Source organism: Myxine glutinosa, chromosome 1 (genome assembly GCF_964187855.1).
Source record: "Myxine glutinosa chromosome 1, kmMyxGlut1.1, whole genome shotgun sequence".
NCBI lineage: Eukaryota > Metazoa > Chordata > Myxini > Myxiniformes > Myxinidae > Myxine > Myxine glutinosa.
In genome coordinates, this window is record NC_136261.1 from 300,724,903 (window position 1) to 300,751,261 (window position 26,359).

Consider the following 26,359-nt stretch of genomic DNA (forward strand, 5'->3'; position numbering starts at 1 on the left):
TGTTTTCTCTTATAGACCTATCATCCTTCTTCTACATATCATCTGGCAGATTAATCTTTGACCCATTCACTTCCATATTAATTCTTTCCCTCCCTCATTGACCCTAAACACCTATATTTCTCTCACCCTTTTCTTTACGAACCTTCTAACCTTTTGACATGCTATCCTTATTCATTAGACCACTTAAACACCTGTGATCCTTCTGACCTTATGGACCTTTTAACCTTTTACTCTTAATATCATCTGGTGAATATAACCCACTCAAACAACGACCCTACAAATATTTGTTTATGCGTGGGAAATAATTTAATTCTCCTACAACTCTCCTCACCGTCTCATCCAACTCACCGGTATTTAAATTAATTCTCTTATTTGTTTTGTGAACTTTTTTACCAGTTGCCTTTTCAATTATACTTATTTGATATTTTTTACATTCATTTTGTTTTCCATTTATATACCACTCGAACCTTTTCTAATTAATAGCTCACTGTTGAGAAATGACGTTGTTTCACTTGGATAACTTCCAAGGAATTCTCTTTGTCTTGTTTCCTGTTTTTCACAAACACACGCCCTCAGTTTCCAAAAGCTGACAAGCACTTCAGTTCCCCGAAATACATTTTGTTCATTATAAAAAGAGAGGTCTCCGAATGGGACATTTAAACATTGTGAACGAAGATGAGCTTGTCTTATTCCAGTCTTTCCTCTGATGAAGAATACTCGCCAGGACATTGGTAAGTTCATTTGGTATTAAACACTGTTAATGAGAGCTTTGTATGTGATTAATTATACAACTAATAATTTATTTTTCCTATTCATTGCAGCAATTCAAATATTGTAAATATCCTGGCAGAATTTCAAGTTGTTTCTCAAGAGTTCCACAACGAACTGAATACGGGTTTGAATAACCTACCTCCGAGATGGTGGGCTCAGAATGAATTCAATGTTTCACCGTTCTTAGAAAATTCACGTGAAAGGTATGATAGAAAATAAAAAACGAGAGGTGTGTGCATGTGTGTGTGCATGTGTGTGTGTGTATGTGTATGTGTGTGCATGTGTGTCTGTGATTAAAATAGAGAGATCGAATTGTGAGGAACAGAAATGAAAAAATGAGATTGTGTGTGTGTGTGTGTGTGTGTATGTGTGTGTGTGTGTGTATGTGTGTGTTCTTGTGTGTATGTATCTATGCATGTGTGTGTGTGTGTATGTGTGTGTGTATGTATCTGTGAATGTGTGTGTGTGTGCGTGTGTGTGATGTTTTGTCAAGCTTACTTCAGCATAGTAATTTCTCCTTATTTTGTTTGCAGCCTCGAAGACCAAAGCTTGGAGTGGGACGATTTTGGACTCCATAGGAATGGTTATTTCCTGTCATCCTGTGATATCCTTAATTTTCATCTCGACGATCTGGACGCTAAGCTGGATTTTTTCGAGGTAAGCATGTGTGTACGTGTGTGTGGTTCACCGTTTATAATAGGTACACCATATCCCTGCGCATCGTAAGAGGTGATTCAGGGTTGGTGTCAGGAAGGGCATCCGACCCTATATTAATAATAATAATAATAATACATTTATTTTGTATAGCGCTTTTCAAGACGCTTTGACATGGAACATAAATATGAAATAAATATCTCTCCCCTCTTGTCTTTAATAGAAAGAGATTCAAAACCTGAAGACATCTGCTGAACCAACCTTTGACTTGTGCTGGGAAGAAATTGATGACTTATGCTGGGGAGAAGTTGAATGTATACCTCAAGAAAAATGTTTTAATAATATAAAGATTTTAATGTTTTCAATATTTATATATATTTGTTTTGTTTACAATTATTTAATTCTTAATTACAAAAAGAGAATAAAGGAGGGAACGGGGAGGTGCACCCCTGCCAAAGACCCTTCACCCCCCTCATCCCACCCCTCCCCTCCCCTTGTGTGTGTGGGGAAGGTGGGGGTGGGATGAGGGGGGTGAAGGGTCAAGGGTGGGGGTGCACGGAGGGTGGGGGATGATGGGTGTGGTCTGTGTGGGCGGGGTCTGTGTGGGCGGGGTCTGTGTGGGCGGGGTCTGTGTGGGCGGGGTCGGTGTGGGCGTGGCTTATGATTTTTTATTTATTTTTTTTTTTTTTATTATTACCACGAATTAAATTAGCTAATATGGGTGGGGTGAATAGAAATGTTGTTTAATGAATTATTAGCTTTGTTTTTTGTAATTCTTGCGAGTAAAATGAACCCAAGATTTCTTCTCGATTTATATCATTTAATTTGTAAGTCCAAGGGTTTGTAGCCATTACATCAACGATTATAAATAATTCATTAGTCCATTTTTGTGTATAACCTTTCTCAAAATGGCTTTTCCATTTGTATATCCTTACAATATCACCAACTTTAAACTTGGGCTTTCTCAAATTAATCTCCTTTTCATATTCTAATTTTGTAAATGTTTCTGATGGTTTTGATTGTGTTGATGAATGAACTGTATTATTGTAATTATCTACAATATCCTGAATTAAATACACCCATTTTTGAGAACCGAGTTGTGTGAATTTTTTATATAATTTCTCTTTTAAAGTACGATTAAAACGCTCAATAACAACTGCCTTTCCTTCATTAAAGGTGCTGTATAATTTAATACCCTTCCCCTTAAGAAATTTCATGAATATTTTGTTATAGAACTCTGTTCCCTCATCAGTCCATAACTTCTTTGGTTTCCTTTTATCCCGATCAAATATTAGCTTAAAGGCTAACATTAAAGTATCACCCCTTTTATTTTTTAAAGGGACAACCCAGGCAAATCTACTCCTCAAATCAATAACGGTTAAAGCATACCTGTATCCCCTGTCATTATTCAATTCAATTAAATCAGCGGACCATATGTGGTCAGTGTATTTAGAATAAACCTTCCTTCTTTTAAACTTTGTGATTATAGGTTTGTGTAATTCTTCAGCCAAAAGCTCCTCAGTCTTGATGGCATCATTAGAGCCTAATAGTTTTTTGAGGAATAACCAAGACCAAGTTTCAATTTAGCATTTATCAAATTTCTCACAATAAACCTATCAACTTTCTCTCTCAACGTTGGATTTTGTATCAAAGACAAATTATACAACATTTCGCTGTCGGCTTTATGTTTTTCAGTCAACGTAGTGGTTTTCCCATAAGCAATATCATGCTTCATACACACTTCGTCAACCCTATTTGTAGGTTTAGACCAAGGTTTAGGATTGTCAGCCTCATCTAATCTTTTATCCAAGTTTGTTCCTGGACCACAGAAAGAATACCCTGGAAGGTGTAATTCCCCTGGAATTCCAGTTGTTGTAAATTTACTTCCTGACAGAAACTTTTGTATGTCTCCTCCTCTTTTAGGAGAGATGAATTGGCACTTTTTAGAGCCACATACTTGACATATTCCTTTTTGATAAACTCTATTATTTTTAGCTTTAACATAAGAGATATTTTTAGATTTAGTTTTCTTTTTACATTTGAGACAATAACTCATATTTATTTATCAGAAAAATTCCGACAGAGTATCAAAACCTTTTTGGTTTTCAACATATACATTTCAATCTTTATTTTTAAAACATAAAGAATCCTAAGGAATGCCTTCACTCTCTCCTCCATTTATTTACAAATAAAAACTAACTAAAGTCAATGACACCAACATCATCAATCACATAATCTTTTCCTTCTTCTTCTTCTTCTTCTTCACCACTTTCTCGTTTAAATCTCTGAAATTGAAGACATTGACGTTCTTATTTTTGAAACCATTATCTTCATAAGAGTTGTTAATTCTTTAATTTCCTCTTCGGTGCGTTGAGATTGATTTATTTGCTTTAATACACTCAATCTTTTATGAATCTCAGTGATTTCCATCTTTTTATATTTTTCCTCCCTCTCTCTTTGCTCCCTCTCCTCCTCCTCCATTTTCTCCCTCTCCTCCTTCTCCTTTTTCTCCCTTTTCTCCCTTTCCTCCTTCTCCCTTTTCTCCCTTTCCTCCTTCTCCTTTTTCTCCCTTTCCTCCTTCTCCTTTTTCTCCCTCTCCTCCTTCTCCTCCTTTTTCTCCCTCTCCTCCTTCTCCTCCCTCTCCCTTTCCTCCTTCTCCTTTTTCTCTCTTTCCTCCTTCTCTTCTTCAACTCCTTCCTCATCCCTTGCTACCCTTGAGTTTGAACCCCAAAGAATATTATACATATACTCATCTGGATTTTGAGATATTCTTGTATCTATAATTATTTTTCTCATAATAGGATACCAATAAGATTTGTTGACGATTTCTAAAAGAGTTTTATATTTCATAACTTTGAGAAGTTCATTTTTATTTAATATTTTAAACAAGTCTCTATTTGTGGGTTTAACAATATCAGTATAAGGCCAGTTTTTTATGACAAAATTCCCATGTATATGCTCCAAATCATAAGGTATGTAATACCGAGCACCCTTTTCTTGTAGGTATCCTTGAATACAAAAATTATAATTCTCTTGTAGTCTTCTTCCTGCCATTTATGTATCAGAAATATATGTGAGATTAATATTATGACAGGTAATACCACCCCATCTTCCCACTACCAAATCGGTTTGTATTCCTCGGCTTTCTATCCTTATCTCATTACCTTCCTTCTTTGTCATGCGAACCATCGCTATACTATCATATATTTTTATTTTCTTAAAATCACGTATTTGTTGTTTACTAATTGTACTTCCACATAAATCCTTATCTTCACCAAGTGGATAATATTCTTCTTTACGAGACTGATTTAAATCATGTAGGTCTTCTATGTTTATTGAAAAAGACCAATTATACCCTAAATCAGGCATATCATACCCCCATTTATTAATTCGCATATTAACTAAATGTCCTTCTTTATAAAATTTAATTGTAAGCAGGTAGTTAAATTCAATGAGGAAAGGTGTATGGTCAGTATAACCAGGTGTTGTGGTTGTAAATTTTACTTGTTTCACAAAACGTGCTGTTTTCTTTAAAGATATATATTGTGATAAATCACTGAATCTAATCAAGTCATTCGCATCTGTAGGGTTTGGATAATTGATTAATTTATAAGTATTCTTCATATTAATATTTTTACTTACACTATATTTTTGTCGTTCAGCCTGTGCCTTTGTATAATAATTTGATAAATCAATATCCTGAGAGGATTTTCCAAAGATAGAACCATCTTTTCCAACATAGGTCATTTATATTAGATAAAAAATGATATCATAAAAATTTTCATTATTGTTGAGTTGAAATAATACATATAAACATAATTGGCCACAACATTTAGAATTAATTTCTTGAACTTGGAATGTTTGATAAACACCATTCTGTAAGAATTGTATTACTTCAACAGGTGGTGGCATACCATAACTATCAAAATAATATTTATCCTGACTATTATGAATACAAACCCAATGAGAACCATTCTGTGTGTCTAAATTCATAATAATATTCTTTGTATTCTTATTTATATGTGTTAATTCATCTCTCATACAAATAACCACATTATCAATTTTTAGTGTTTTACAATACTTAGCTAGTTCTATATTTGACGTTGTATTCTTTCCAAATTGTTTAAACCATTTATCCATTTATTTATGAGAAAGATACAATCCATTACCCCGTTTAGTTAGTTTAACACCCGCTTGAGCGATAGAGGAAAGCATATCTCCAACCAACAATCTAGCTTTATCAGGTAGACTTTCAAGTTTTTGAGCAAAATCTACAATTACACCACTTCCACTAATTTGTTTCTCCAACTCCTTGTTATGTCTTTCCAATTCTTTTTGAGCTTTTAGTTGTGCCTTCCTTTCGTTAGCAGTTTTTACCGCTGCTGAAATACCACCAGTCAATGCTCCCGCCGCACTTAAACCAGCAAATAAAGGAATTAGAAACGGGAGAAATCCTCCTCTTGACTCGTCTATTGAATATTTCTTTAACATAGGTTTCGTCATTTTAATTTTAAGTGATCCAACATCATTTAGTGTTTTTACTTGTGTGTGTGTGAGTAAAACATCAATTCTTACAGCTCCTTTTCTTTGAATTGTATTAACATTAATAATACAAGGCTTTTGATTTTGAATACAAGATGTTAATTTATTAAGATTGATTTGATTAACATATACCCCAACCATTTATTTATGAGAAAAAACCTATGTGATATTAATCATAACACCATTATCTGTATTAATCTGTAATTCTGTTTCCTCCAAAAGCAAACAATATGCATTAACCTCTTCACTCTCCCCTCTTTCAATGTATAGAGAAGTATCCACTCGATTAGACTTTATAGTTTCCTTTTGAGAACTCAGGTCAATTGCGTAGATTGTATAAAGTTTTTGAAACGCAACCATATCCAAAATAGGATCATTATTACCATTACTTTCACACACCTTTTGGTAGGACTTGTAGGCTTCCGCATAATCATTTTTTTCCCAATCAATTTCCAATCTATCTCGCGGATAAAATGTGCCATCAAGAGAAACCCGAAGTTGTTTCACCTTTGCATTATCACTCAGGGCATTATTCTTATTAGTACCGTCCTCTCCATCTGGTTTTTTAAAAATGAGCCAGAGGTATCGTGGCTTTCCTTGAAGAACACCTAAATTCCAAGTGTAGGTAGTGTGTTCCAGTTTAACGTGTTGACATCTTCTTTTAAGGTATGATACATTTAGCGGTTTCTTTGAGTTAAGTCTTCTATTTAACATCTCTTCCGTTTTAAGATTAGGAGTATATTCACTGATATACCAACACAAATCATTAATAACAAATTTATTATTTTCTCCAAAAGCATTTTCATCCCCAAAAAGCAACCTATTTACATTATCATTCCTTTGTAGTTGAAATCTAATTTTAAGCCCATACAAAACTTTATCATAATCGCAAAATCCAAATATACCTTTAAGAGGTACTGCTACGGTAAAACTATTCACTGCTTTTGTTTCATCATTATACATTGACTTCCTTTGACTATAACCAGGGTCTGCGTTTGTACCCGTTGACATATCAGGAATAAAACCTTCAACAGCTCCCTTACCCATTCTATCACTAAACGAATATAGTGTAAATTTCATCATTTCAGATGTAGCAGAGACATAATCAACCGCTTCAACCTCTTGTGTTCCAATATACAGGCGGACACTATCAAACATTTTCCAGAAGAAATCATTTACGAGTGTAGCATTAGTATTATTCGCAGCCTTAGTGAATTTAAATTTACACAGCAAGAAACTATCAGCTATATTCAAGTAAGTTTGTTGATTATTTATTTCAAAACTTTTTGTTCCGTTTGAATTCCAGTCTGTTCCTGTTATAGCATTTACCTTAAAATAGTCTTCCTTTTTAGTAGAGTTTGAAATGATAATCGTATCATCCAAATCATAGATACTATCAATCGCTTCCATACTTGTATTTATATAGCATTAAAATCGTTGAAACCCTGACCCAAGTATTTTAATGATTTTTTGTCGTTCTTGTGAAGATAGTTGAGTTTTACCTTTTTTAATTTCTTTGATTGCTTGTAATTTATGAGACTCCTTTTGAGCATCTTTTATACTCTTTATAGCACCCGCAACGGAGCCCACGGCAGAAGCAGTTGAACCAATTAGGTCTTTATGTTTAAGGATGGTTGAACCAATACCCATTAGAGTATCAATTATCCCATCTCCTTTATTTCTAAATTGATGTCCCACACCCCGTTGTCGCTTTGGTTTATAGTATCCTCTCCCAAGAAACATACCTTCACCCTTATAGTATGGTGAAAGGAACATCCCATCCCCTGTAATTATTTTATATTTTCCCAACTCGTGTTTTCTCACAATAACCATTATTTATTTATTGAAAAACTTCACGTAGGTGAATTCTGATGGATATAATTTCATCATTAAAGGATATCATACGATTATCTTGGTCGGTTATCCTAAAATTTACTCTGTATATGGTTTTTCCTGACACAGGTAAATAGACAAGATTTTTTGGTTCCATATTAAATTTATAACCAATCGGGGTTGAGTATGCGCTGAATGAAAATATTGTATTTGTTCTTATTCCATCGTTATAAGCACCATCAATCAAATCACAATGAATTAATACTGAATTTATACCGGAGGATATTTGAATGACATTATCACTGTAAGACGTCCCGTTAGTTTCAATCTTTTTAGAAGAGAACCCCAATAGCTCTCTGAACGAATTTTCAATCGTGAAATCAACTTTATAATTATTTTTAAGTTTAATAGTTGATTTTGAAGTGTGTTTTTGAATATCTATTACAATATTTTTTGGTTCATCACCTTTTTCTTTCATAAGGCGAGAGACTTCTGAAGATATTTGAGAAATCTCATAAGCTCCAGGTGAAACGGTTATAGTTTTATATCCACTTCCTGGATTATAACTAAACTTGTTGTTTTTCTCTGTGATATTAAAAAGGGTATTGTAAGTTTCCATTGACAACAAAGATGCCTCATATGAGGTAAGGGGGTCAAGTTGTAGTGGGTAAGGGAATGAAGCTGTGTAATCGCTCGTTGTGAAATTAAAACTAAGAATTGTGCTTCTCATCTTATTTAATATCTAATAAAATATCTTTGTATTGACATTTATTAATTATTTTCATGTTCATCAACTGATCTAAAATGGCTGAGGATTCATTAAAACAATTGTTGTTTCCAGCCTTCTTACTACCTAACAACAATAATAGCCTATTAACTAATTGTGATGGGTCATTTGGAAGAAAACTAACACCCGAACCAAGCTTACTTAAAGCATCAATAATATGTTTCTCCTTCTCATTCTTCTTACTTTTACCAGCAACAGAAACTCCATAATCAAGTGCATTTAGCAACTCAATATATACCCTATCTTCCTCTCTTTCCATATCAAGTGGTTCCTCAAAATATTTTGAACCGCTGAATCCGGGGTTTGTTAGAAGAAACATTAATCTTGGAGTTAATTTAACATTTGGTTGAGTAGAACTCAAGAACATCAATTCATCATTAAATATCAATACCTTTTCTTCCACAAGATGAAACACTGCTGGTTCTTCTGTTGGAATGAGACCTGCTCTGGTTTTTGAACCCGCCGAATATTCATTGTTTTGAAGAGCTTCCACAACATAATTAGGGGGTTGATTTACCTCCTCAAGTTTCCGAAATAATCCCTCGTCATCATATTCTAATTCACCAAGTTCTTGTTTTGTTATCTGACTAAAATCTTTGAGCATTTGAAGTTTTTTCGGAGTAAATTCTACCGTGGGAACTGTAGGGTGTTGAGTTTTCAAAAGTGGTTTAAAGAATTTCTCTTGTTTTCTTTCAAAGGCTTCTTCACCAGTTAGTTTCTGTCTCCGTTTCTTCTTTATCTCTTCCTGTTGTTTAACAACTTTTGAAACTAATTGTTGATGTTCCTTAAACTTTCTTTCTCTTTCTTCAGTATTCATTTTCTGTATTTATTTATTGAAAAATATCATTTAGTATCTCATCTTGTTTCACAACAATATATTTATATTTTCCAATCGTGTGTTTCATATAATTTTCAAATTCTTTTTTACTACATAACGTAGAGCAATTATCTCTCCAAAAATTATTTACATCTATTGAATTTAACTTAAATAAAATAAAAGTATTGGCATTGTTTCTTATTGAGCGTCGAGGGAGTTGAAAATATGATTGACTAAGATATATACAATTACAAGAAGAATGTCTCCCTCTTGTATAGTAGCTATCCATTACTGTTTGGTTTCTCTCATTAACACAATCATCAAAGATGACAAGGTTCTTTTTTGATTTATCTAAATCTTGAGGTGAAGGTATATCATCCGTATTATCACTGAGAATACAAGTTATGGGTTTCGACTTTGATTTCTGTGTATCACAAAATAATTGTATTATATCATCAATATTATAATCATTTAGTTTGTTTTGAAGTTTAAATAAACCGATAATGTCTTCCTTTTTAAGACCCGCATTAAAACCCTGTGAGAGTAGTTGATACTCGGGTTGAAAACTTGACTTTGTAAAAATTATTAAATTATCATAATCTAAAAAATTAGAACCAAGGAGCATCTTTAAAAGTAAACAGGTTTTTCCACATCCGCTTGAACCAACTATTAGACATCTCAATGAATTTGGAATGTTTTTATGGTTATTAAATTTTATCTTATTTTCCCAAACGGGTAAAAAATCATTCATTTATATATTTGGAAAACAAGTTATCCAACTTTTTTTGAGCTATTTGAGAAACTCTATATTTTATCCTGAGTTCGGGTTTAATTTCAAAATAATCCATTATTTTATTTATATAGTATCTTGTATTAACATTTCCATTAAAATTATTTTGAATAATAAATATCATTAAACCCTTATACATTTCCTCAATACAATTAGTCTCTTCCCTTGAAAGAAATGGTGTATTATCATCACAATACTTAACATTCATCTCTCTTATTAATCTTGTAAAGTAATTCATTTTTGGTTCTAATTTAAAAGAGTTATATATTTTTTTATATTTCTTATTATCATTAATTAAAATTAAATCACAGAAAATACATTGTTTATATGAATCCTCATCATTAAGCCCCACTCTATCACAAGCCGGACAATTCTCTAATTTATCATATGGAGAGTCTGGAAATTCTAAATATCCTTCAGAACTTATCATATTTATGTGGTAAATTTTTACTTAAACTAAACGCAAGTTTATTCATTAATAAATACAATGTTTCAAAGCACAAAAGACAAATTTCAATCAATCTCTACTTCGGTGGAAGATATAGAAAAATATGTCAAAGATGTTAAATTGAACAAAGATAAATATGGAAATTTTTGGGTAAAACCAGTTATGGAAAATAACATGAGCCCCTCTATTTCATTTAAAGGAAGAGCTCTAACTATACCTGGAAAGACATCCATTAAAGTAAATCTAACAAAAGTTTCTCCTCTACTCCTGGCAATTTATTCAAAGCTTGAAAAAGTGATTGACCACGATACTTTGAAAAAGAATGATAAGACCATTAATAATTCTAGAGGAGACATTTGTATTTTCTTTAATAATCCAAAGGGTGTAGATCTAAGTAAAATGAATGATGTTAATATTTCTGGTGAAATGTCATTTCGTTCTATGATAGTTAGAGATTATTTAAAGATAACTTTTGATATAAAAATTGTAGAGATTGAATCTGTTAATGAAAGAAAGTATATAGATATTGATGGGAATATTTTTCTTGCTAATTAAATATGAGTCAATACAGCAGTGAAGATTTTACTATTTCATTGAACTCAGACGATAGTGATGATAGTATTTCATTGAACTTGGACGATGGTGATGATAGTATTTCATTGAACACAGATGATAGTTATGATACTAATAGTTTGTGCTCAAATGATAGTTATGAGAGTAGCTTTATTGATGACTCTGAGTATGATTCTGAGTATTCATGTGATAGTTATGACTTAGATGATTCTGAGTGAAAAAGTGTTTTAGTTTAAGCACAGCGATATATATAAAACGGAGCTGTAAAGCTCAAAAGTGTTTTATTTTAAGCACAGTGATATATATAAAACACCACGTTTTCTCACGCTATAAATATGGTTTATTGTGATACTTGCGAGAAGGAAGTAAAATATTATAAACAACATATTCTCACCGCAAAACATACATACAACATTTTAAACAAACTTTCCCCTCTTCCACCTGAAACAAAACACTGTTCTACATGTAATAAAAATATCCTCAAGAAAGGCTTCAAAATACATCTTAAAACAAATCTACATTTATCAAATTTTATCACAACTAAAAACTCTGATGGAGCATTCAAAGGACATATTAAAATAAGAGTCTTTAACTTCAAACCTCCTGAACCAGAGTCTATAGTTGATGCTGTAGAAATAGTTAAACCTGCTGTTCAAACGTTGATTGAAAAAACACTAAAGGAAATGAAACCACTTAAATTTTATATGGGAGTAAAATTAGAAATGACAAAGGATGAAGGAGTTATAGATGCACCATACATGAGAACTGAGCCACACTTTATATCTTCATATCAAGATTTTAAAACATCAGGAGTCTATGATGAACTTATTAAACAAGAGCAAGATGTGGATAATTCAATCGTAGGAAGTGGATTCAATATAGGAAAAATTATTTACATAGACATTCATATTCTTAAATCAGATCCTCTAAAAGCTTCTTCTTACATTGATTTACCCAGTGTTATCAAAAATAGAAAAGCAGTTATCAATATCAAAAATAAAGACAATAAATGTTTTCTCTGGTCTATTTTAGCACACTTACATCCTCCACATTTTCATGATGAAAGAGTATCTCATTATAAAAAATATGAGAATACATTAAATACGAAAGATCTAAAGTTTCCAATGACTTTAAATGATATTCCTAAATTTGAAAAGATGAATAATTTATCAGTTAATGTTTATGGTCTAACAGAAACAAACAACATTCAGGTTTTAAAGCTTTCTGACAATTGTAAACAAACTCATATTAATCTTCTATATTTTAATTCAGACGAAAATTCACATTATACATACATCAAAGATATTGCTAAATTAATAAAACCACAAGTCTGTAAGAGAACAAATAAAATATATATTTGTTTGCGTTGTCTTAACTTCTTCAATTCACAAGAAAGATTAGATAAACATTCAAATTATTGTGGCGAACATAAATCAACGGTAATCAATATGCCTAAAGAAGGCTCAAAGATCACATTCAAAGATGAAAATAAAAAGATCAAACATCCATTTGTTATATATGCTGATTTTGAAAGTATTTTAGAAAAAATTGATACTGCTTCTCAAGATCCAAAAGAATCATACACAAATAAATATCAAAAACATACTCCTTGTGGTTTTTGTTATTATATCAAATCATCCGTTGGTGATAAATATAACAAGTTAGAGATGTATAGAGGCTCAAATACCCCAGAGGAGTTTGTGAAACGACTAGAAAAAGACTGTGTTCGATTAACCAAGATAATGAGAGAAACCAATAAACCAATGTCCTTAACAAGTAAAGAAAAAAGGGAATTTATAAAAAACAATGTCTGTCATATTTGTGAGGAGAAAATTGGTAAAGGTCTAAAGGTTAGAGACCATTGTCATCTCACTGGTAAATATAGAGGTCCGGCTCATCAAAGTTGTAATATTAATTATCAACTCCCCTCTTTCATTCCTGTCTTTCTTCATAACAACGCTCATTATGATACACATCTATTTATCAAGGAACTCTCAAAGACTTCTGGAAGTATCTCAGCAATTCCAAACACGGATCAGAAATACATTTCATTCACAAAAACAATTCACACATCTCCTATTACTCATATCAGATTTCTTGATACATTTAAATTCATGGCAAGTCCATTGGTTAACTTGGTTCAAAATCTAAAAGAGTTTCCATGTCTTTCAGAGTATTTTTTAGATAAAGATTTTCTAACACAAAAGGGAATTTACCCCTATGACTATATGGACTCATTTGAGAGATTCAATGAAACACAACTTCCTTCAAAAGAAAATTTCTATAACAAATTAAATAATAGTCATATATCTGATAAAGATTATGTACACGCACAAAATGTTTGGGAAAAATATAACATCAAGAATCTTGGCGAGTATCACGATTTGTATCTCAAAACTGATGTGCTTTTATTGGCCGATGTATTTGAAGCCTTTAGATCTGTTTGTCGCACTGGATATGGATTGGATCCTGCTCACTACTACACAGCACCTGGATTGGCCTGGAGTGCGATGTTGAAAATGACAAAACAAGATTTGGATTTGATAACCGATGTTGATATGCTTTTGATGATTGAAAAGGCAAAAAGAGGTGGAATTTCACAAGTCTGCTCGAGTAGATACGCAAAAGCAAATAACAAATATCTTCCAAATTATGATCCAACGAAAGAGAGTTCTTACTTGATGTACTATGACGCGAACAACCTGTATGGCTGGGCAATGTCTCAGGCTCTTCCTTATGGAAAACTTAGATGGGTAAAGGAAAAAGACTACAAAAACGTTTTACAAGATGTATGTATCTCTACACAAAAAGAATTGGATGAAGAAAAAGTTGGTTATTATTTTGAAATTGATTTAAAATATCCAGAGGAACTCCATAACCTACACAAAGATCTCCCATTTGCTTGTGAGAAAGCAAGTCCAAAGAAAGAATGGTTGAGTGATTATCAACGATCGTTTGATATAGGTGAATCAACAGAAAAATTACTTACTACATTATATAACAAGAAAAATTATGTTCTACACCAAAGAAATTTGCGACAATATTTATCAAAAGGTCTAAGAGTAGAGAAGATCCATAGGGTTCTAAAGTTCAATCAAAGTCATTGGTTAAAGGGGTACATTGATTTTAATACACAAAGAAGAACAGAGTCAAAAACAGATTTTGAGAAAGACTTTTATAAATTGATGAATAATGCGGTCTTTGGTAAGACTATGGAGAATGTGAGGAAAAGACAAAATATCAGACTATCAACATCTTGGGAACAAGCATCAAAATTAATTAATAGACCGAGTTTTACTCGAGCTGAGGTCTTTACTGAGAACTTTTGTGCGATCCATTTGATTAAAGAGAGTATTGAAATGAACAAACCTATTTATATTGGAACAACAATTCTTGATTTATCAAAGTCATTAATGTATGATTACTTTTATAATAACTTGAGGAAGAAATATCAAAATGATGTTAATCTACTTTATATGGATACAGATAGTTTTATTTTGAAAATTAATACCAACGATGTTTATTCAGACATGAAAAGAGACATTAATATCTATGACACGAGTAATTACAGTCCAGAGAGTGAGTTGTTCTCTTCTAAAAATAAAAAGGTGATTGGAAAGTTCAAGGATGAATTAGGAGGAAATGTTATGAGTGAATTTGTGGGATTGAGGTCAAAGGCTTATGCTTATAAATACATTGTGAATAACGTTGAAAAGACTGATAAGAAGTTAAAAGGTGTAAAGAAAAATGTTATTAAAGAAACAATAAACTTTAAGGATTATTATAACTGTTTAACAACAAAGAAAGAAGAGTTTAGAAAGATTAATGGAATAAGAAGTTATAAACATCAATTATATTCAGAAGAGATAAATAAGAAAGCATTGGGGGCTTTTGATGATAAGAGGTTTATTTTAGAAAATGGAATTGATAGTCTCCCTTATGGTTATATAAGTATATAAGTGATAAGATATATATATAAGTGATAAGATATATATAAGTGATAAGATATATATAAGTGATAAGTTAAAAAGGGGGGGGGGGGGGGTTGGGGATTTTAACGGGCTACCGCCGCCTTTTTTACTATTATATAAATGATAGAACCAAGTATCAACCAGACTAAAGAGTGGAGGTGTAATCAACCTTGGTATATAAATGGAAAACATAATGAATGTGAAAAATATCAAATAGGTATAATTGAAAAGGCAACTGGTAAAAAAGTTCACAAAACAAATAAGAGAATTAATTTAAATACCGGTGAATTGGGTAAAAAAGATGGAAATATTTTTGAGTGGACGGAAAACTTTGATGGTTGTCAGGAAAATATATACTTTAATTTAAAAATGGTATGTGGCACTGGAGGCGCTCAAGCAAGAACATTGAGGGAGGTTTACCATTTTATCTTAGCTCAGTTAAAATATCTTAATAAAGAACCAAACTCAAACATATTTTTTGTTAATATATTAGATGGTGAAGAGAGTTGTAGGAGAATTAAATTATTTCCCACGCATAAACAAATATTTGTAGGGTCGTTGTTTGAGTGGGTTATATTCACCAGATGATATTAAGAGTAAAAGGTTAAAAGGTCCATAAGGTCAGAAGGATCACAGGTGTTTAAGTGGTCTAATGAATAAGGATAGCATGTCAAAAGGTTAGAAGGTTCGTAAAGAAAAGGGTGAGAGAAATATAGGTGTTTAGGGTCAATGAGGGAGGGAAAGAATTAATATGGAAGTGAATGGGTCAAAGATTAATCTGCCAGATGATATGTAGAAGAAGGATGATAGGTCTATAAGAGAAAACAAATATTTGTAGTGTTTGAGTGGTCTAATGAACAACATTAAGGATAGGTACTACAGACAAAAGGTTCATAAAGATGAGGGTGGGAGAAATAGAGGTGTTTATGATTTTTGAAAAAGACAAGGGGGTAAATGACATTAGATAGGGATTTCCCATGTTAAACGGAGGTGTCCCAGAAGCAACATTATTACACTACTAGCACGAGTGGTTTCGTTATGCTATTAGCCAATTGATTTAGAAAATATTTTGTGATAATCTTTTATTGATTTTAATTATACAATTAATCAATCAATTAGTGCACACCTCTCCCTCCCAATGCAGCCTCTATGAGCTCCACTGCGGTATTGCCGGGCGCCAGAGGCGCCCCGGCAATGCCGCGCTGTCGAATATTTAATTATTTGGCACCGGGGCGGTGTACTTTGAATGTATCTGTACTTGTTTCAGCTTTGATTATTATTTCACAGTCTGCAGTGATATAAATTGTAATTTTCAAATGCTTTGTATCTATTCAGCTTTTTTTATTGGATGAATGTGTTTACGATTTGTTTTTACGTAAATTCTCATCGGCAGATGCTTTCTGATGGTTCTGTGATGTTTCCCATTGTTCTGGCTTCGCTGTCTGTCGGCATTCCAAATTTCAGATTTATATGACACCTGGAAGATACCGAACGTTGATATCACACAGTCACTCAGTCAATGGTGAGAAAGAGCTTGATATGGAAAATAATGCATACAATTTGTTTCGTGGAGAGGCAATGGTCAAGATTGCATGTCTCCTGATTCGTGCCGATTAAAATTTGTAAATTCGCTGACAAAATGTGAGAATGTAGAATTTTGGAGGATGTGGGTATCAGATCCCACTACTTCTCCTTAGGCTAAGCGAGCACCCTACCATTTGAGCTAATCCCCCATTACCTCTTTGTGATTTTATATGAAGGCAAGCTTTGTTATTATTATGAATGATTTTAATTTATCTTGCATTGTCTCAGCTTTGATTATTATTTCACAGTTTACGGTGATATAAATTGCAATTTTCAAATGCTATATATCGATTCAGCTTTTTTTTGTTTTATGAATGCGTTTACCGTTTTTTAAATGTAAATATTCATTGGCAGACGCTTTCTGATGGTGCTGTGATGTCTCCCAGTGAACAGGCTTCGCTGTCTGTCGGCATTTCAAATTTCAGATTTCGATGACACCTGGAAGATGCCGAACGTTGATGTGAGCCACTGTCAGTCATTGGATAGAGGGAGCTTTAAATGGAAAATAATGCATACAATTTATTTTGCAGAGTGGTAATGGTCAAGTTTGCATGTCTTCTGATTCATTCCAATTCAAAATTGTTAATTCGCTGACAAAATGTTAGAATGTAGAATGTTGGAATCGATCCCACTACCTCTTGCATGCTAAGTGAGCACTCAACCATTTGAGCTTATCTCCTGTTACCACTTAGTGATTTTCGAAAAAGGCAAGCTTTATTATTATTACGAATGATTTTAATTTATCTTGCATTGTCTCAGCTTTGATGATTATTTCACAGTTTACAGTGATATAAATTGCAATTTTCAAATGCTATATATATATCGATTCAGCTTTTTTTGTTTTATGAATGCGTTTTCGGTTTTTTTTTGACGTAAATATTCATTCGCAGACGCTTTCTGACGGTTCTGTGATGTCTCACATTGTACCGGCTTTGCTGTCCATCGGCATTCCAAACTTCAGATTTATATGACAGCTGGAAGATAGCGAACGTTGATATCAGCCAGTCAGTCAGTCAATGGGTGAGAAAGAGCTTAATATGGAAAATAATGCATGCAATCTGTTTCGTGGAGCGGCAATGGTCAAGTTTGCGTGTCTTCTGATTCCTTCCGATTCAAATTTGTTCATTCGATGACAAAATGTGAGAATGTAGAATATTCGAGGATGTCGGTATCGACCCCCCTACATCTTGCATACATAACTGAGCACTCTACCATTTGAGCTAATCCCCCATTACCTTTCGGTGGTTTTCTATAAAAGCAAGCTTTATTATTATTATGAATGATTTTAATTTATCTTGCATTGTCTCAGCTTTGATGATTATCTCACAGTTTACAGTGATATAAATTGCAATTTTCAAATGCTATATATCGATTCAGCTTTTTTTTGTTTTATGAATGCGTTTATGGTTTTTTTAACGTAAATATTCATTGGCAGACGCTTTCTGATGGTTATGTGATGTCTCCCAGTGTACCGGCTTCGCAGTCTGTCGGCATTTCAAATTTCAGATTTCGATGACACCTGGAAGATGCCGAACGTTGATGTGAGCCAGTCTGTCAGTCAATGGATAGAGGGATCTTTATATGAAAAATAATGCATACAATTTATTTCGCAGAGTGGTAATGGTCAAGTTTGCATGTCTTCTGATTGATTCCAATTCAAAAGTGTTAATTCGCTGACAAAATGTGGGAATGTAAAGTACTGGTGGATGTGGGTATTGATCCCACTACCTCACGTGTGCCAAGCGAGCATTCTACCATTTGAGATAACCCCAGGTTATGTTTTGGTGATTTTCTATAAAGGCAAGCTTTATTATTATTATGAATGATTTTAATTTAACTTGCATTGTCTCAGCTTTGATGATTATTTCACAGTTTACAGTGATATAAATTGCAATTTTCAAATGCTATATATCGATTCAGCTTTTTTTTGTTTTATGAATGCGTTTACGGTTTTTTTAAACGTAAATATTCATTGGCAGACGCTTTCTGACGGTTCTGTCATGTCTCCCAGTGTACCGGCTTCGCTGTCTGTTGGCATTTCAAATTTCAGATTTCGATGACACCTGGAAGATGCCGAACGTTGATGTGAGCCACTCTGTCAGTCAATGGATAGAGGGAGCAGTAGTGTAATAATGTTGCTTCTGGGACACCTCCGTTTAACATGGGAAATCCCTATCTAATGTCATTTACCCCCTTGTCTTTTTCAAAAATCATAAACACCTCTATTTCTCCCACCCTCATCTTTATGAACCTTTTGTCTGCAGTACCTATCCTTAATGTTGTTCATTAGACCACTCAAACACTACAAATATTTGTTTTCTCTTATAGACCTATCATCCTTCTTCTACATATCATCTGGCAGATTAATCTTTGACCCACTCAAACATTGACCCATTCACTTCCATATTAATTCTTTCCCTCCCTCATTGCCCCTAAACACCTATATTTCTCTCACCCTGTTCTTTACGAACCTTCTAACCTTTTGACATGTTATCCTTATTCATTAGACCACTTAAACACCTGTGATCCTTCTGACCTCATGGACCTTTTAACCTTTTACTCTTAATATCATCTGGTGAATATAACCCACTCAAACAACGACCCTACAAATATTTGTTTATGCGTGGGAAATAATTTAATTCTCCTACAACTCTCTTCACCATCTAATATATTAACAAAAAATATGTTTGAGTTTGGTTCTTTATTAAGATATTTTAACTGAGCTAAGATAAAATGGTAAACCTCCCTCAATGTTCTTGCTTGAGCGCCTCCAGTGCCACATACCATTTTTTGGTAAGCTCCGCCCACTTTTTGGTAAACCACGCCCATTTTTACTAAGCCCCACCCACTTTTTGTTAAGCCACGCCCACTTTTTACTAAGCCCCGCCCACTTTTGCTAAGCTCCTCCCACTTTTGCTAAGTCCCACCCACTTTATAAACTCTTCAGCATTGTATCATTTCCAGGTAATACATTACATCATTTTCAGGGAATTTCCATCACATCATTTCCAGTTAAGACACGCCCAGGGAATTTCCACAGGAAGACACACCCAGTCCTTATAAAAGGCACCGACCACACAGGCTTTTTCAAACACGCTTTCTGCTTCACTTGAGAATGGACTACTATGCCGAAATGGAATGGGATAACTTTGCTATTCCATGGAGTCCTACTACCTGTGTAGAACTCAACCTTCAGATTGATGAACTGGACTCGAACCTCTTATCAATGGAGGTAAGTTTGTTTATTTATTTATTTATTTATTTAATTTTTTTTTTTTTTTTTTTAAGATGAGACTCGTGTAAGAGTTAACAAAGTTTATTTTAATATTCATAGAGCTTGATTTATACAAATAAAAAATATTGTATTAAATTAATACATTGTTATTTTCTTTCACAGGAAATTGTATCTGAGATACGAAATGAAAATTCTGCTTTTAACACAACTTGGGATGAAGTTATTTTTTTGTTTGAAGACATTTTGAACAACCAAGACCCCCAGAACGAGTTCTACCTTGATGACCCAGCCAAAGAGTTATACCTTGGAGATCCACAAAATCCTGAAAAAGAGTTTTACCATGATGATACTTGTTGTGAGTTATCAAAACAAAACCCACTGAACAAGTTCTACCTTGATGAGCCAGAATACAAGTCATACATTGGAGACCCACAAATTTCTGAAAATTGGGAAAGGAGAGTTCTCCCTGATGGTCCGCAGTTATACTATGTGAGACACATCATAGAAACCCTAAAAAATTGGGCAAGGAGAGTTCTCCCTGATGGTCCGCAGTTATACTATGTGAGACACATCATAGAAACCCTAAAAAATTGGGCAAGGAGAGTTCTCCCTGATGGTCCGCAGTTATACTATGTGAGACACATCATAGAAACCCTAAAAAATTGGGCAAGGAGAGTTCTCCCTGATGGTCCGCAGTTATACTATGTGAGACACATCATAGAAACCCTAAAAAATTGGGCAAGGAGAGTTCTCCCTGATGGTCCGCAGTTATACTATGTGAGACACATCATAGAAACCCTAAAAAATTGGGAAAGGGAAGTTTTCCCTGATGGTCCGCAGTTATACTATGTGAGACTTATCACGGAAACCCCCAATATTTCTGAAAATTGTGGTTTTACCTTGGGGACTTGGAAAGATGGTTATATTTTTGGAGACTCGGAATGGGGGTTTTGTTTTGATGACTCGGAATGTGATACCTATCTTGGAGGCTCAACAGGAATGTGGTTATACCTTGGGAACTTGGAAAGTTGGTTTTATTTTGGAGACTCTACCTGTGGGGTTCCTCTTGGAGACTCTTTGGATTCTAAAGCAATGAACAATGTTCTTTATTTAATGACGCTTGATTTAAGCAATATCAAGAAAGTTCGAGGAAGAAAATGCTGGAAAATTCTTTCTTCCCATTTCTACTTCTTCAAACTTAAAAGCCTTGAAAGACAGAATTGGAGGAAGAGGAAAAAAAAAAAAAGAAATACGTATTTAAAAAAGAAGAAAAGAAAGATTATGTTAGGGTTTGGGTGGGATTTTGAATGTGAGGGTTAGGGATGGGGTTGGGTTAGGGTTGGGATTTTGAATGTGAGGGTTAGGGTTGGGGTTGGGTTAGGGATGGGGTTGGGTTAGGGATGGGGTTGGGTTAGGGATGGGTTGGGTTAGGGTTGGGATTTTGAATGTGAGGGTTAGGGTTGGGGTTGGGTTAGGGATGGGATTGGGTTAGGGTTGGGATTTTGAATGTGAGGGTTAGGGATGGGTTGGGTTAGGGATGGGGTTGGGTTAGGGATGGGGTTGGGTTAGGGTTGGGGTTGGGTTAGGGATAGGGTTGGGTTAGGGATGGGGTTGGGTTAGGGATGGGGTTGGGTTAGGGATGGGGTTGGGTTAGGGATGGGGTTGGGTTAGGGATGGGGTTGGGTTAGGGATGGGTTGGGTTAGGGATGGGTTTGGGTTAGGGATGGGGTTGGGTTAGGGCTTGGGTTGGGTTAGGGTTTGTATATTATTATGACTCACTCGCACATACACACACACACAAAAGTTAAGCCCCAACTAAAAAGTTGTGGGATTCTGTGTTTGGGGTTCACAGATTTAAAAACGTATCCCCATTATACACACACAAAAGTTAAGCCCCAACTAAAAAGTTGTGGGATTCTGTGTTTGGGGTTCACAGATTTAAAAACGTATCCCCATTATACACACACAAAAGTTAAGCCCCAACTAAAAAGTTGTGGGATTCTGTGTTTGGGGTTCACAGATTTAAAAACGTATCCCCATTATACACACACAAAAGTTAAGCCCCAACTAAAAAGTTGTGGGATTCTGTGTTTGGGGTTCACAGATTTAAAAACGTATCCCCATTATACACACACAAAAGTTAAGCCCCAACTAAAAAGTTGTGGGATTCTGTGTTTGGGGTTCACAGATTTAAAAACGTATCCCCATTATACACACACAAAAGTTAAGCCCCAACTAAAAAGTTGTGGGATTCTGTGTTTGGGGTTCACAGATTTAAAAACGTATCCCCATTATACACACACAAAAGTTAAGCCCCAACTAAAAAGTTGTGGGATTCTGTGTTTGGGGTTCACAGATTTAAAAACGTATCCCCATTATACACACACAAAAGTTAAGCCCCAACTAAAAAGTTGTGGGATTCTGTGTTTGGGGTTCACAGATTTAAAAACGTATCCCCATTACATTTTATTTATTTATTTATTATTTTCAAGGGTATTTTCTGCTTACTTGTGTTTTTTGTAATTCTTGTGAGTAAAATGAACCCAAGATTTCTTCTCCATTTAAATCATATAATTTGTAGGTCCAAGGGACTGTATCCATTACATCAATGATTTTAAATAATTCACGAGTCCATTTTTGTGTATAACCTTTCTCAAAATGACTTTTCCATTTGTATATTCTTACAATATCACCAACTTTAAACTTGGGCTTTCTCAAATTAATCTCCTTTTCATATTCTAATTTTGTAAATGTTTCTGATGGTTTTGATTGTGTTGATGAATGAACTGTATTATTGTAATTATCTACAATATCCTGAATTAAATACACCCATTTTTGAGAACCGAGTTGTGTGAATTTTTTATATAATTTCTCTTTTAAAGTACGATTAAAACGCTCAATAACAACTGCCTTTCCTTCATTAAAGGTGCTGTATAATTTAATACCCTTCCCCTTAAGAAATTTCATGAATATTTTGTTATAGAACTCTGTTCCCTCATCAGTCCATAACTTCTTTGGTTTCCTTTTATCCCGATCAAATATTAGCTTAAAGGCTAACATTAAAGTATCACCCCTTTTATTTTTTAAAGGGACAACCCAGGCAAATCTACTCCTCAAATCAATAACGGTTAAAGCATACCTGTATCCCCTGTCATTATTCAATTCAATTAAATCAGCGGACCATATGTGGTCAGTGTATTTAGAATAAACCTTCCTTCTTTTAAACTTTGTGATTATAGGTTTGTGTAATTCTTCAGCCAAAAGCTCCTCAGTCTTGATGGCATCATTAGAGCCTAATAGTTTTTTGAGGAATAACCAAGACCAAGTTTCAATTTAGCATTTATCAAATTTCTCACAATAAACCTATCAACTTTCTCTCTCAACGTTGGATTTTGTATCAAAGACAAATTATACAACATTTCGCTGTCGGCTTTATGTTTTTCAGTCAACGTAGTGGTTTTCCCATAAGCAATATCATGCTTCATACACACTTCGTCAACCCTATTTGTAGGTTTAGACCAAGGTTTAGGATTGTCAGCCTCATCTAATCTTTTATCCAAGTTTGTTCCTGGACCACAGAAAGAATACCCTGGAAGGTGTAATTCCCCTGGAATTCCAGTTGTTGTAAATTTACTTCCTGACAGAAACTTTTGTATGTCTCCTCCTCTTTTAGGAGAGATGAATTGGCACTTTTTAGAGCCACATACTTGACATATTCCTTTTTGATAAACTCTATTATTTTTAGCTTTAACATAAGAGATATTTTTAGATTTAGTTTTCTTTTTACATTTGAGACAATAACTCATATTTATTTATCAGAAAAATTCCGACAGAGTATCAAAACCTTTTTGGTTTTCAACATATACATTTCAATCTTTATTTTTAAAACATAAAGAATCCTAAGGAATGCCTTCACTCTCTCCTCCATTTATTTACAAATAAAAACTAACTAAAGTCAATGACACCAACATCATCAATCACATAATCTTTTCCTTCTTCTTCTTCTTCTTCTTCACCACTTTCTCGTTTAAATCTCTGAAATTGAAGACATTGACGTTCTTATTTTTGAAACCATTATCTTCATAAGAGTTGTTAATTCTTTAATTTCCTCTTCGGTGCGTTGAGATTGATTTATTTGCTTTAATACACTCAATCTTTTATGAATCTCAGTGATTTCCATCTTTTTATATTTTTCCTCCCTCTCTCTTTGCTCCCTCTCCTCCTCCTCCATTTTCTCCCTCTCCTCCTTCTCCTTTTTCTCCCTTTTCTCCCTTTCCTCCTTCTCCCTTTTCTCCCTTTCCTCCTTCTCCTTTTTCTCCCTTTCCTCCTTCTCCTTTTTCTCCCTCTCCTCCTTCTCCTCCTTTTTCTCCCTCTCCTCCTTCTCCTCCCTCTCCCTTTCCTCCTTCTCCTTTTTCTCTCTTTCCTCCTTCTCTTCTTCAACTCCTTCCTCATCCCTTGCTACCCTTGAGTTTGAACCCCAAAGAATATTATACATATACTCATCTGGATTTTGAGATATTCTTGTATCTATAATTATTTTTCTCATAATAGGATACCAATAAGATTTGTTGACGATTTCTAAAAGAGTTTTATATTTCATAACTTTGAGAAGTTCATTTTTATTTAATATTTTAAACAAGTCTCTATTTGTGGGTTTAACAATATCAGTATAAGGCCAGTTTTTTATGACAAAATTCCCATGTATATGCTCCAAATCATAAGGTATGTAATACCGAGCACCCTTTTCTTGTAGGTATCCTTGAATACAAAAATTATAATTCTCTTGTAGTCTTCTTCCTGCCATTTATGTATCAGAAATATATGTGAGATTAATATTATGACAGGTAATACCACCCCATCTTCCCACTACCAAATCGGTTTGTATTCCTCGGCTTTCTATCCTTATCTCATTACCTTCCTTCTTTGTCATGCGAACCATCGCTATACTATCATATATTTTTATTTTCTTAAAATCACGTATTTGTTGTTTACTAATTGTACTTCCACATAAATCCTTATCTTCACCAAGTGGATAATATTCTTCTTTACGAGACTGATTTAAATCATGTAGGTCTTCTATGTTTATTGAAAAAGACCAATTATACCCTAAATCAGGCATATCATACCCCCATTTATTAATTCGCATATTAACTAAATGTCCTTCTTTATAAAATTTAATTGTAAGCAGGTAGTTAAATTCAATGAGGAAAGGTGTATGGTCAGTATAACCAGGTGTTGTGGTTGTAAATTTTACTTGTTTCACAAAACGTGCTGTTTTCTTTAAAGATATATATTGTGATAAATCACTGAATCTAATCAAGTCATTCGCATCTGTAGGGTTTGGATAATTGATTAATTTATAAGTATTCTTCATATTAATATTTTTACTTACACTATATTTTTGTCGTTCAGCCTGTGCCTTTGTATAATAATTTGATAAATCAATATCCTGAGAGGATTTTCCAAAGATAGGACCATCTTTTCCAACATAGGTCATTTATATTAGATAAAAAATGATATCATAAAAATTTTCATTATTGTTGAGTTGAAATAATACATATAAACATAATTGGCCACAACATTTAGAATTAATTTCTTGAACTTGGAATGTTTGATAAACACCATTCTGTAAGAATTGTATTACTTCAACAGGTGGTGGCATACCATAACTATCAAAATAATATTTATCCTGACTATTATGAATACAAACCCAATGAGAACCATTCTGTGTGTCTAAATTCATAATAATATTCTTTGTATTCTTATTTATATGTGTTAATTCATCTCTCATACAAATAACCACATTATCAATTTTTAGTGTTTTACAATACTTAGCTAGTTCTATATTTGACGTTGTATTCTTTCCAAATTGTTTAAACCATTTATCCATTTATTTATGAGAAAGATACAATCCATTACCCCGTTTAGTTAGTTTAACACCCGCTTGAGCGATAGAGGAAAGCATATCTCCAACCAACAATCTAGCTTTATCAGGTAGACTTTCAAGTTTTTGAGCAAAATCTACAATTACACCACTTCCACTAATTTGTTTCTCCAACTCCTTGTTATGTCTTTCCAATTCTTTTTGAGCTTTTAGTTGTGCCTTCCTTTCGTTAGCAGTTTTTACCGCTGCTGAAATACCACCAGTCAATGCTCCCGCCGCACTTAAACCAGCAAATAAAGGAATTAGAAACGGGAGAAATCCTCCTCTTGACTCGTCTATTGAATATTTCTTTAACATAGGTTTCGTCATTTTAATTTTAAGTGATCCAACATCATTTAGTGTTTTTACTTGTGTGTGTGTGAGTAAAACATCAATTCTTACAGCTCCTTTTCTTTGAATTGTATTAACAT

The 26,359-nt window shown here is 33.8% G+C and overlaps 1 protein-coding gene across 1 annotated transcript; it reads left to right on the plus strand.

Annotated features, from left to right (window-relative positions):
- The first annotated feature begins 573 nt into the window (after positions 1-573).
- On the plus strand, positions 574-17,871 carry LOC144892246 (uncharacterized). The gene is made up of 6 exons (XM_078777900.1): positions 574-731; positions 822-974; positions 1,305-1,428; positions 1,649-1,866; positions 16,760-16,827; positions 17,732-17,871. Exons 1-6 carry the CDS (start codon positions 676-678, stop codon positions 17,869-17,871), a joined length of 759 nt encoding a protein of 252 aa, XP_078634026.1. The 5' UTR covers positions 574-675.
- The last annotated feature ends 8,488 nt before the right edge of the window (positions 17,872-26,359 follow it).

Coding starts and splice junctions, on each gene's coding strand:
- LOC144892246 (XM_078777900.1), top strand. CDS start 676: ATGAGCTTGTCTTATTCCAGTCTTTCCTCTGATGAAGAATACTCGCCA. Junction 975..1,304: donor TTAGAAAATTCACGTGAAAG/GTATGATAGAAA, acceptor TTTTGTTTGCAG/CCTCGAAGACCAAAGCTTGG. Junction 1,867..16,759: donor ATAAAGGAGGGAACGGGGAG/GTGCACCCCTGC, acceptor TGTTTCGTGGAG/AGGCAATGGTCAAGATTGCA.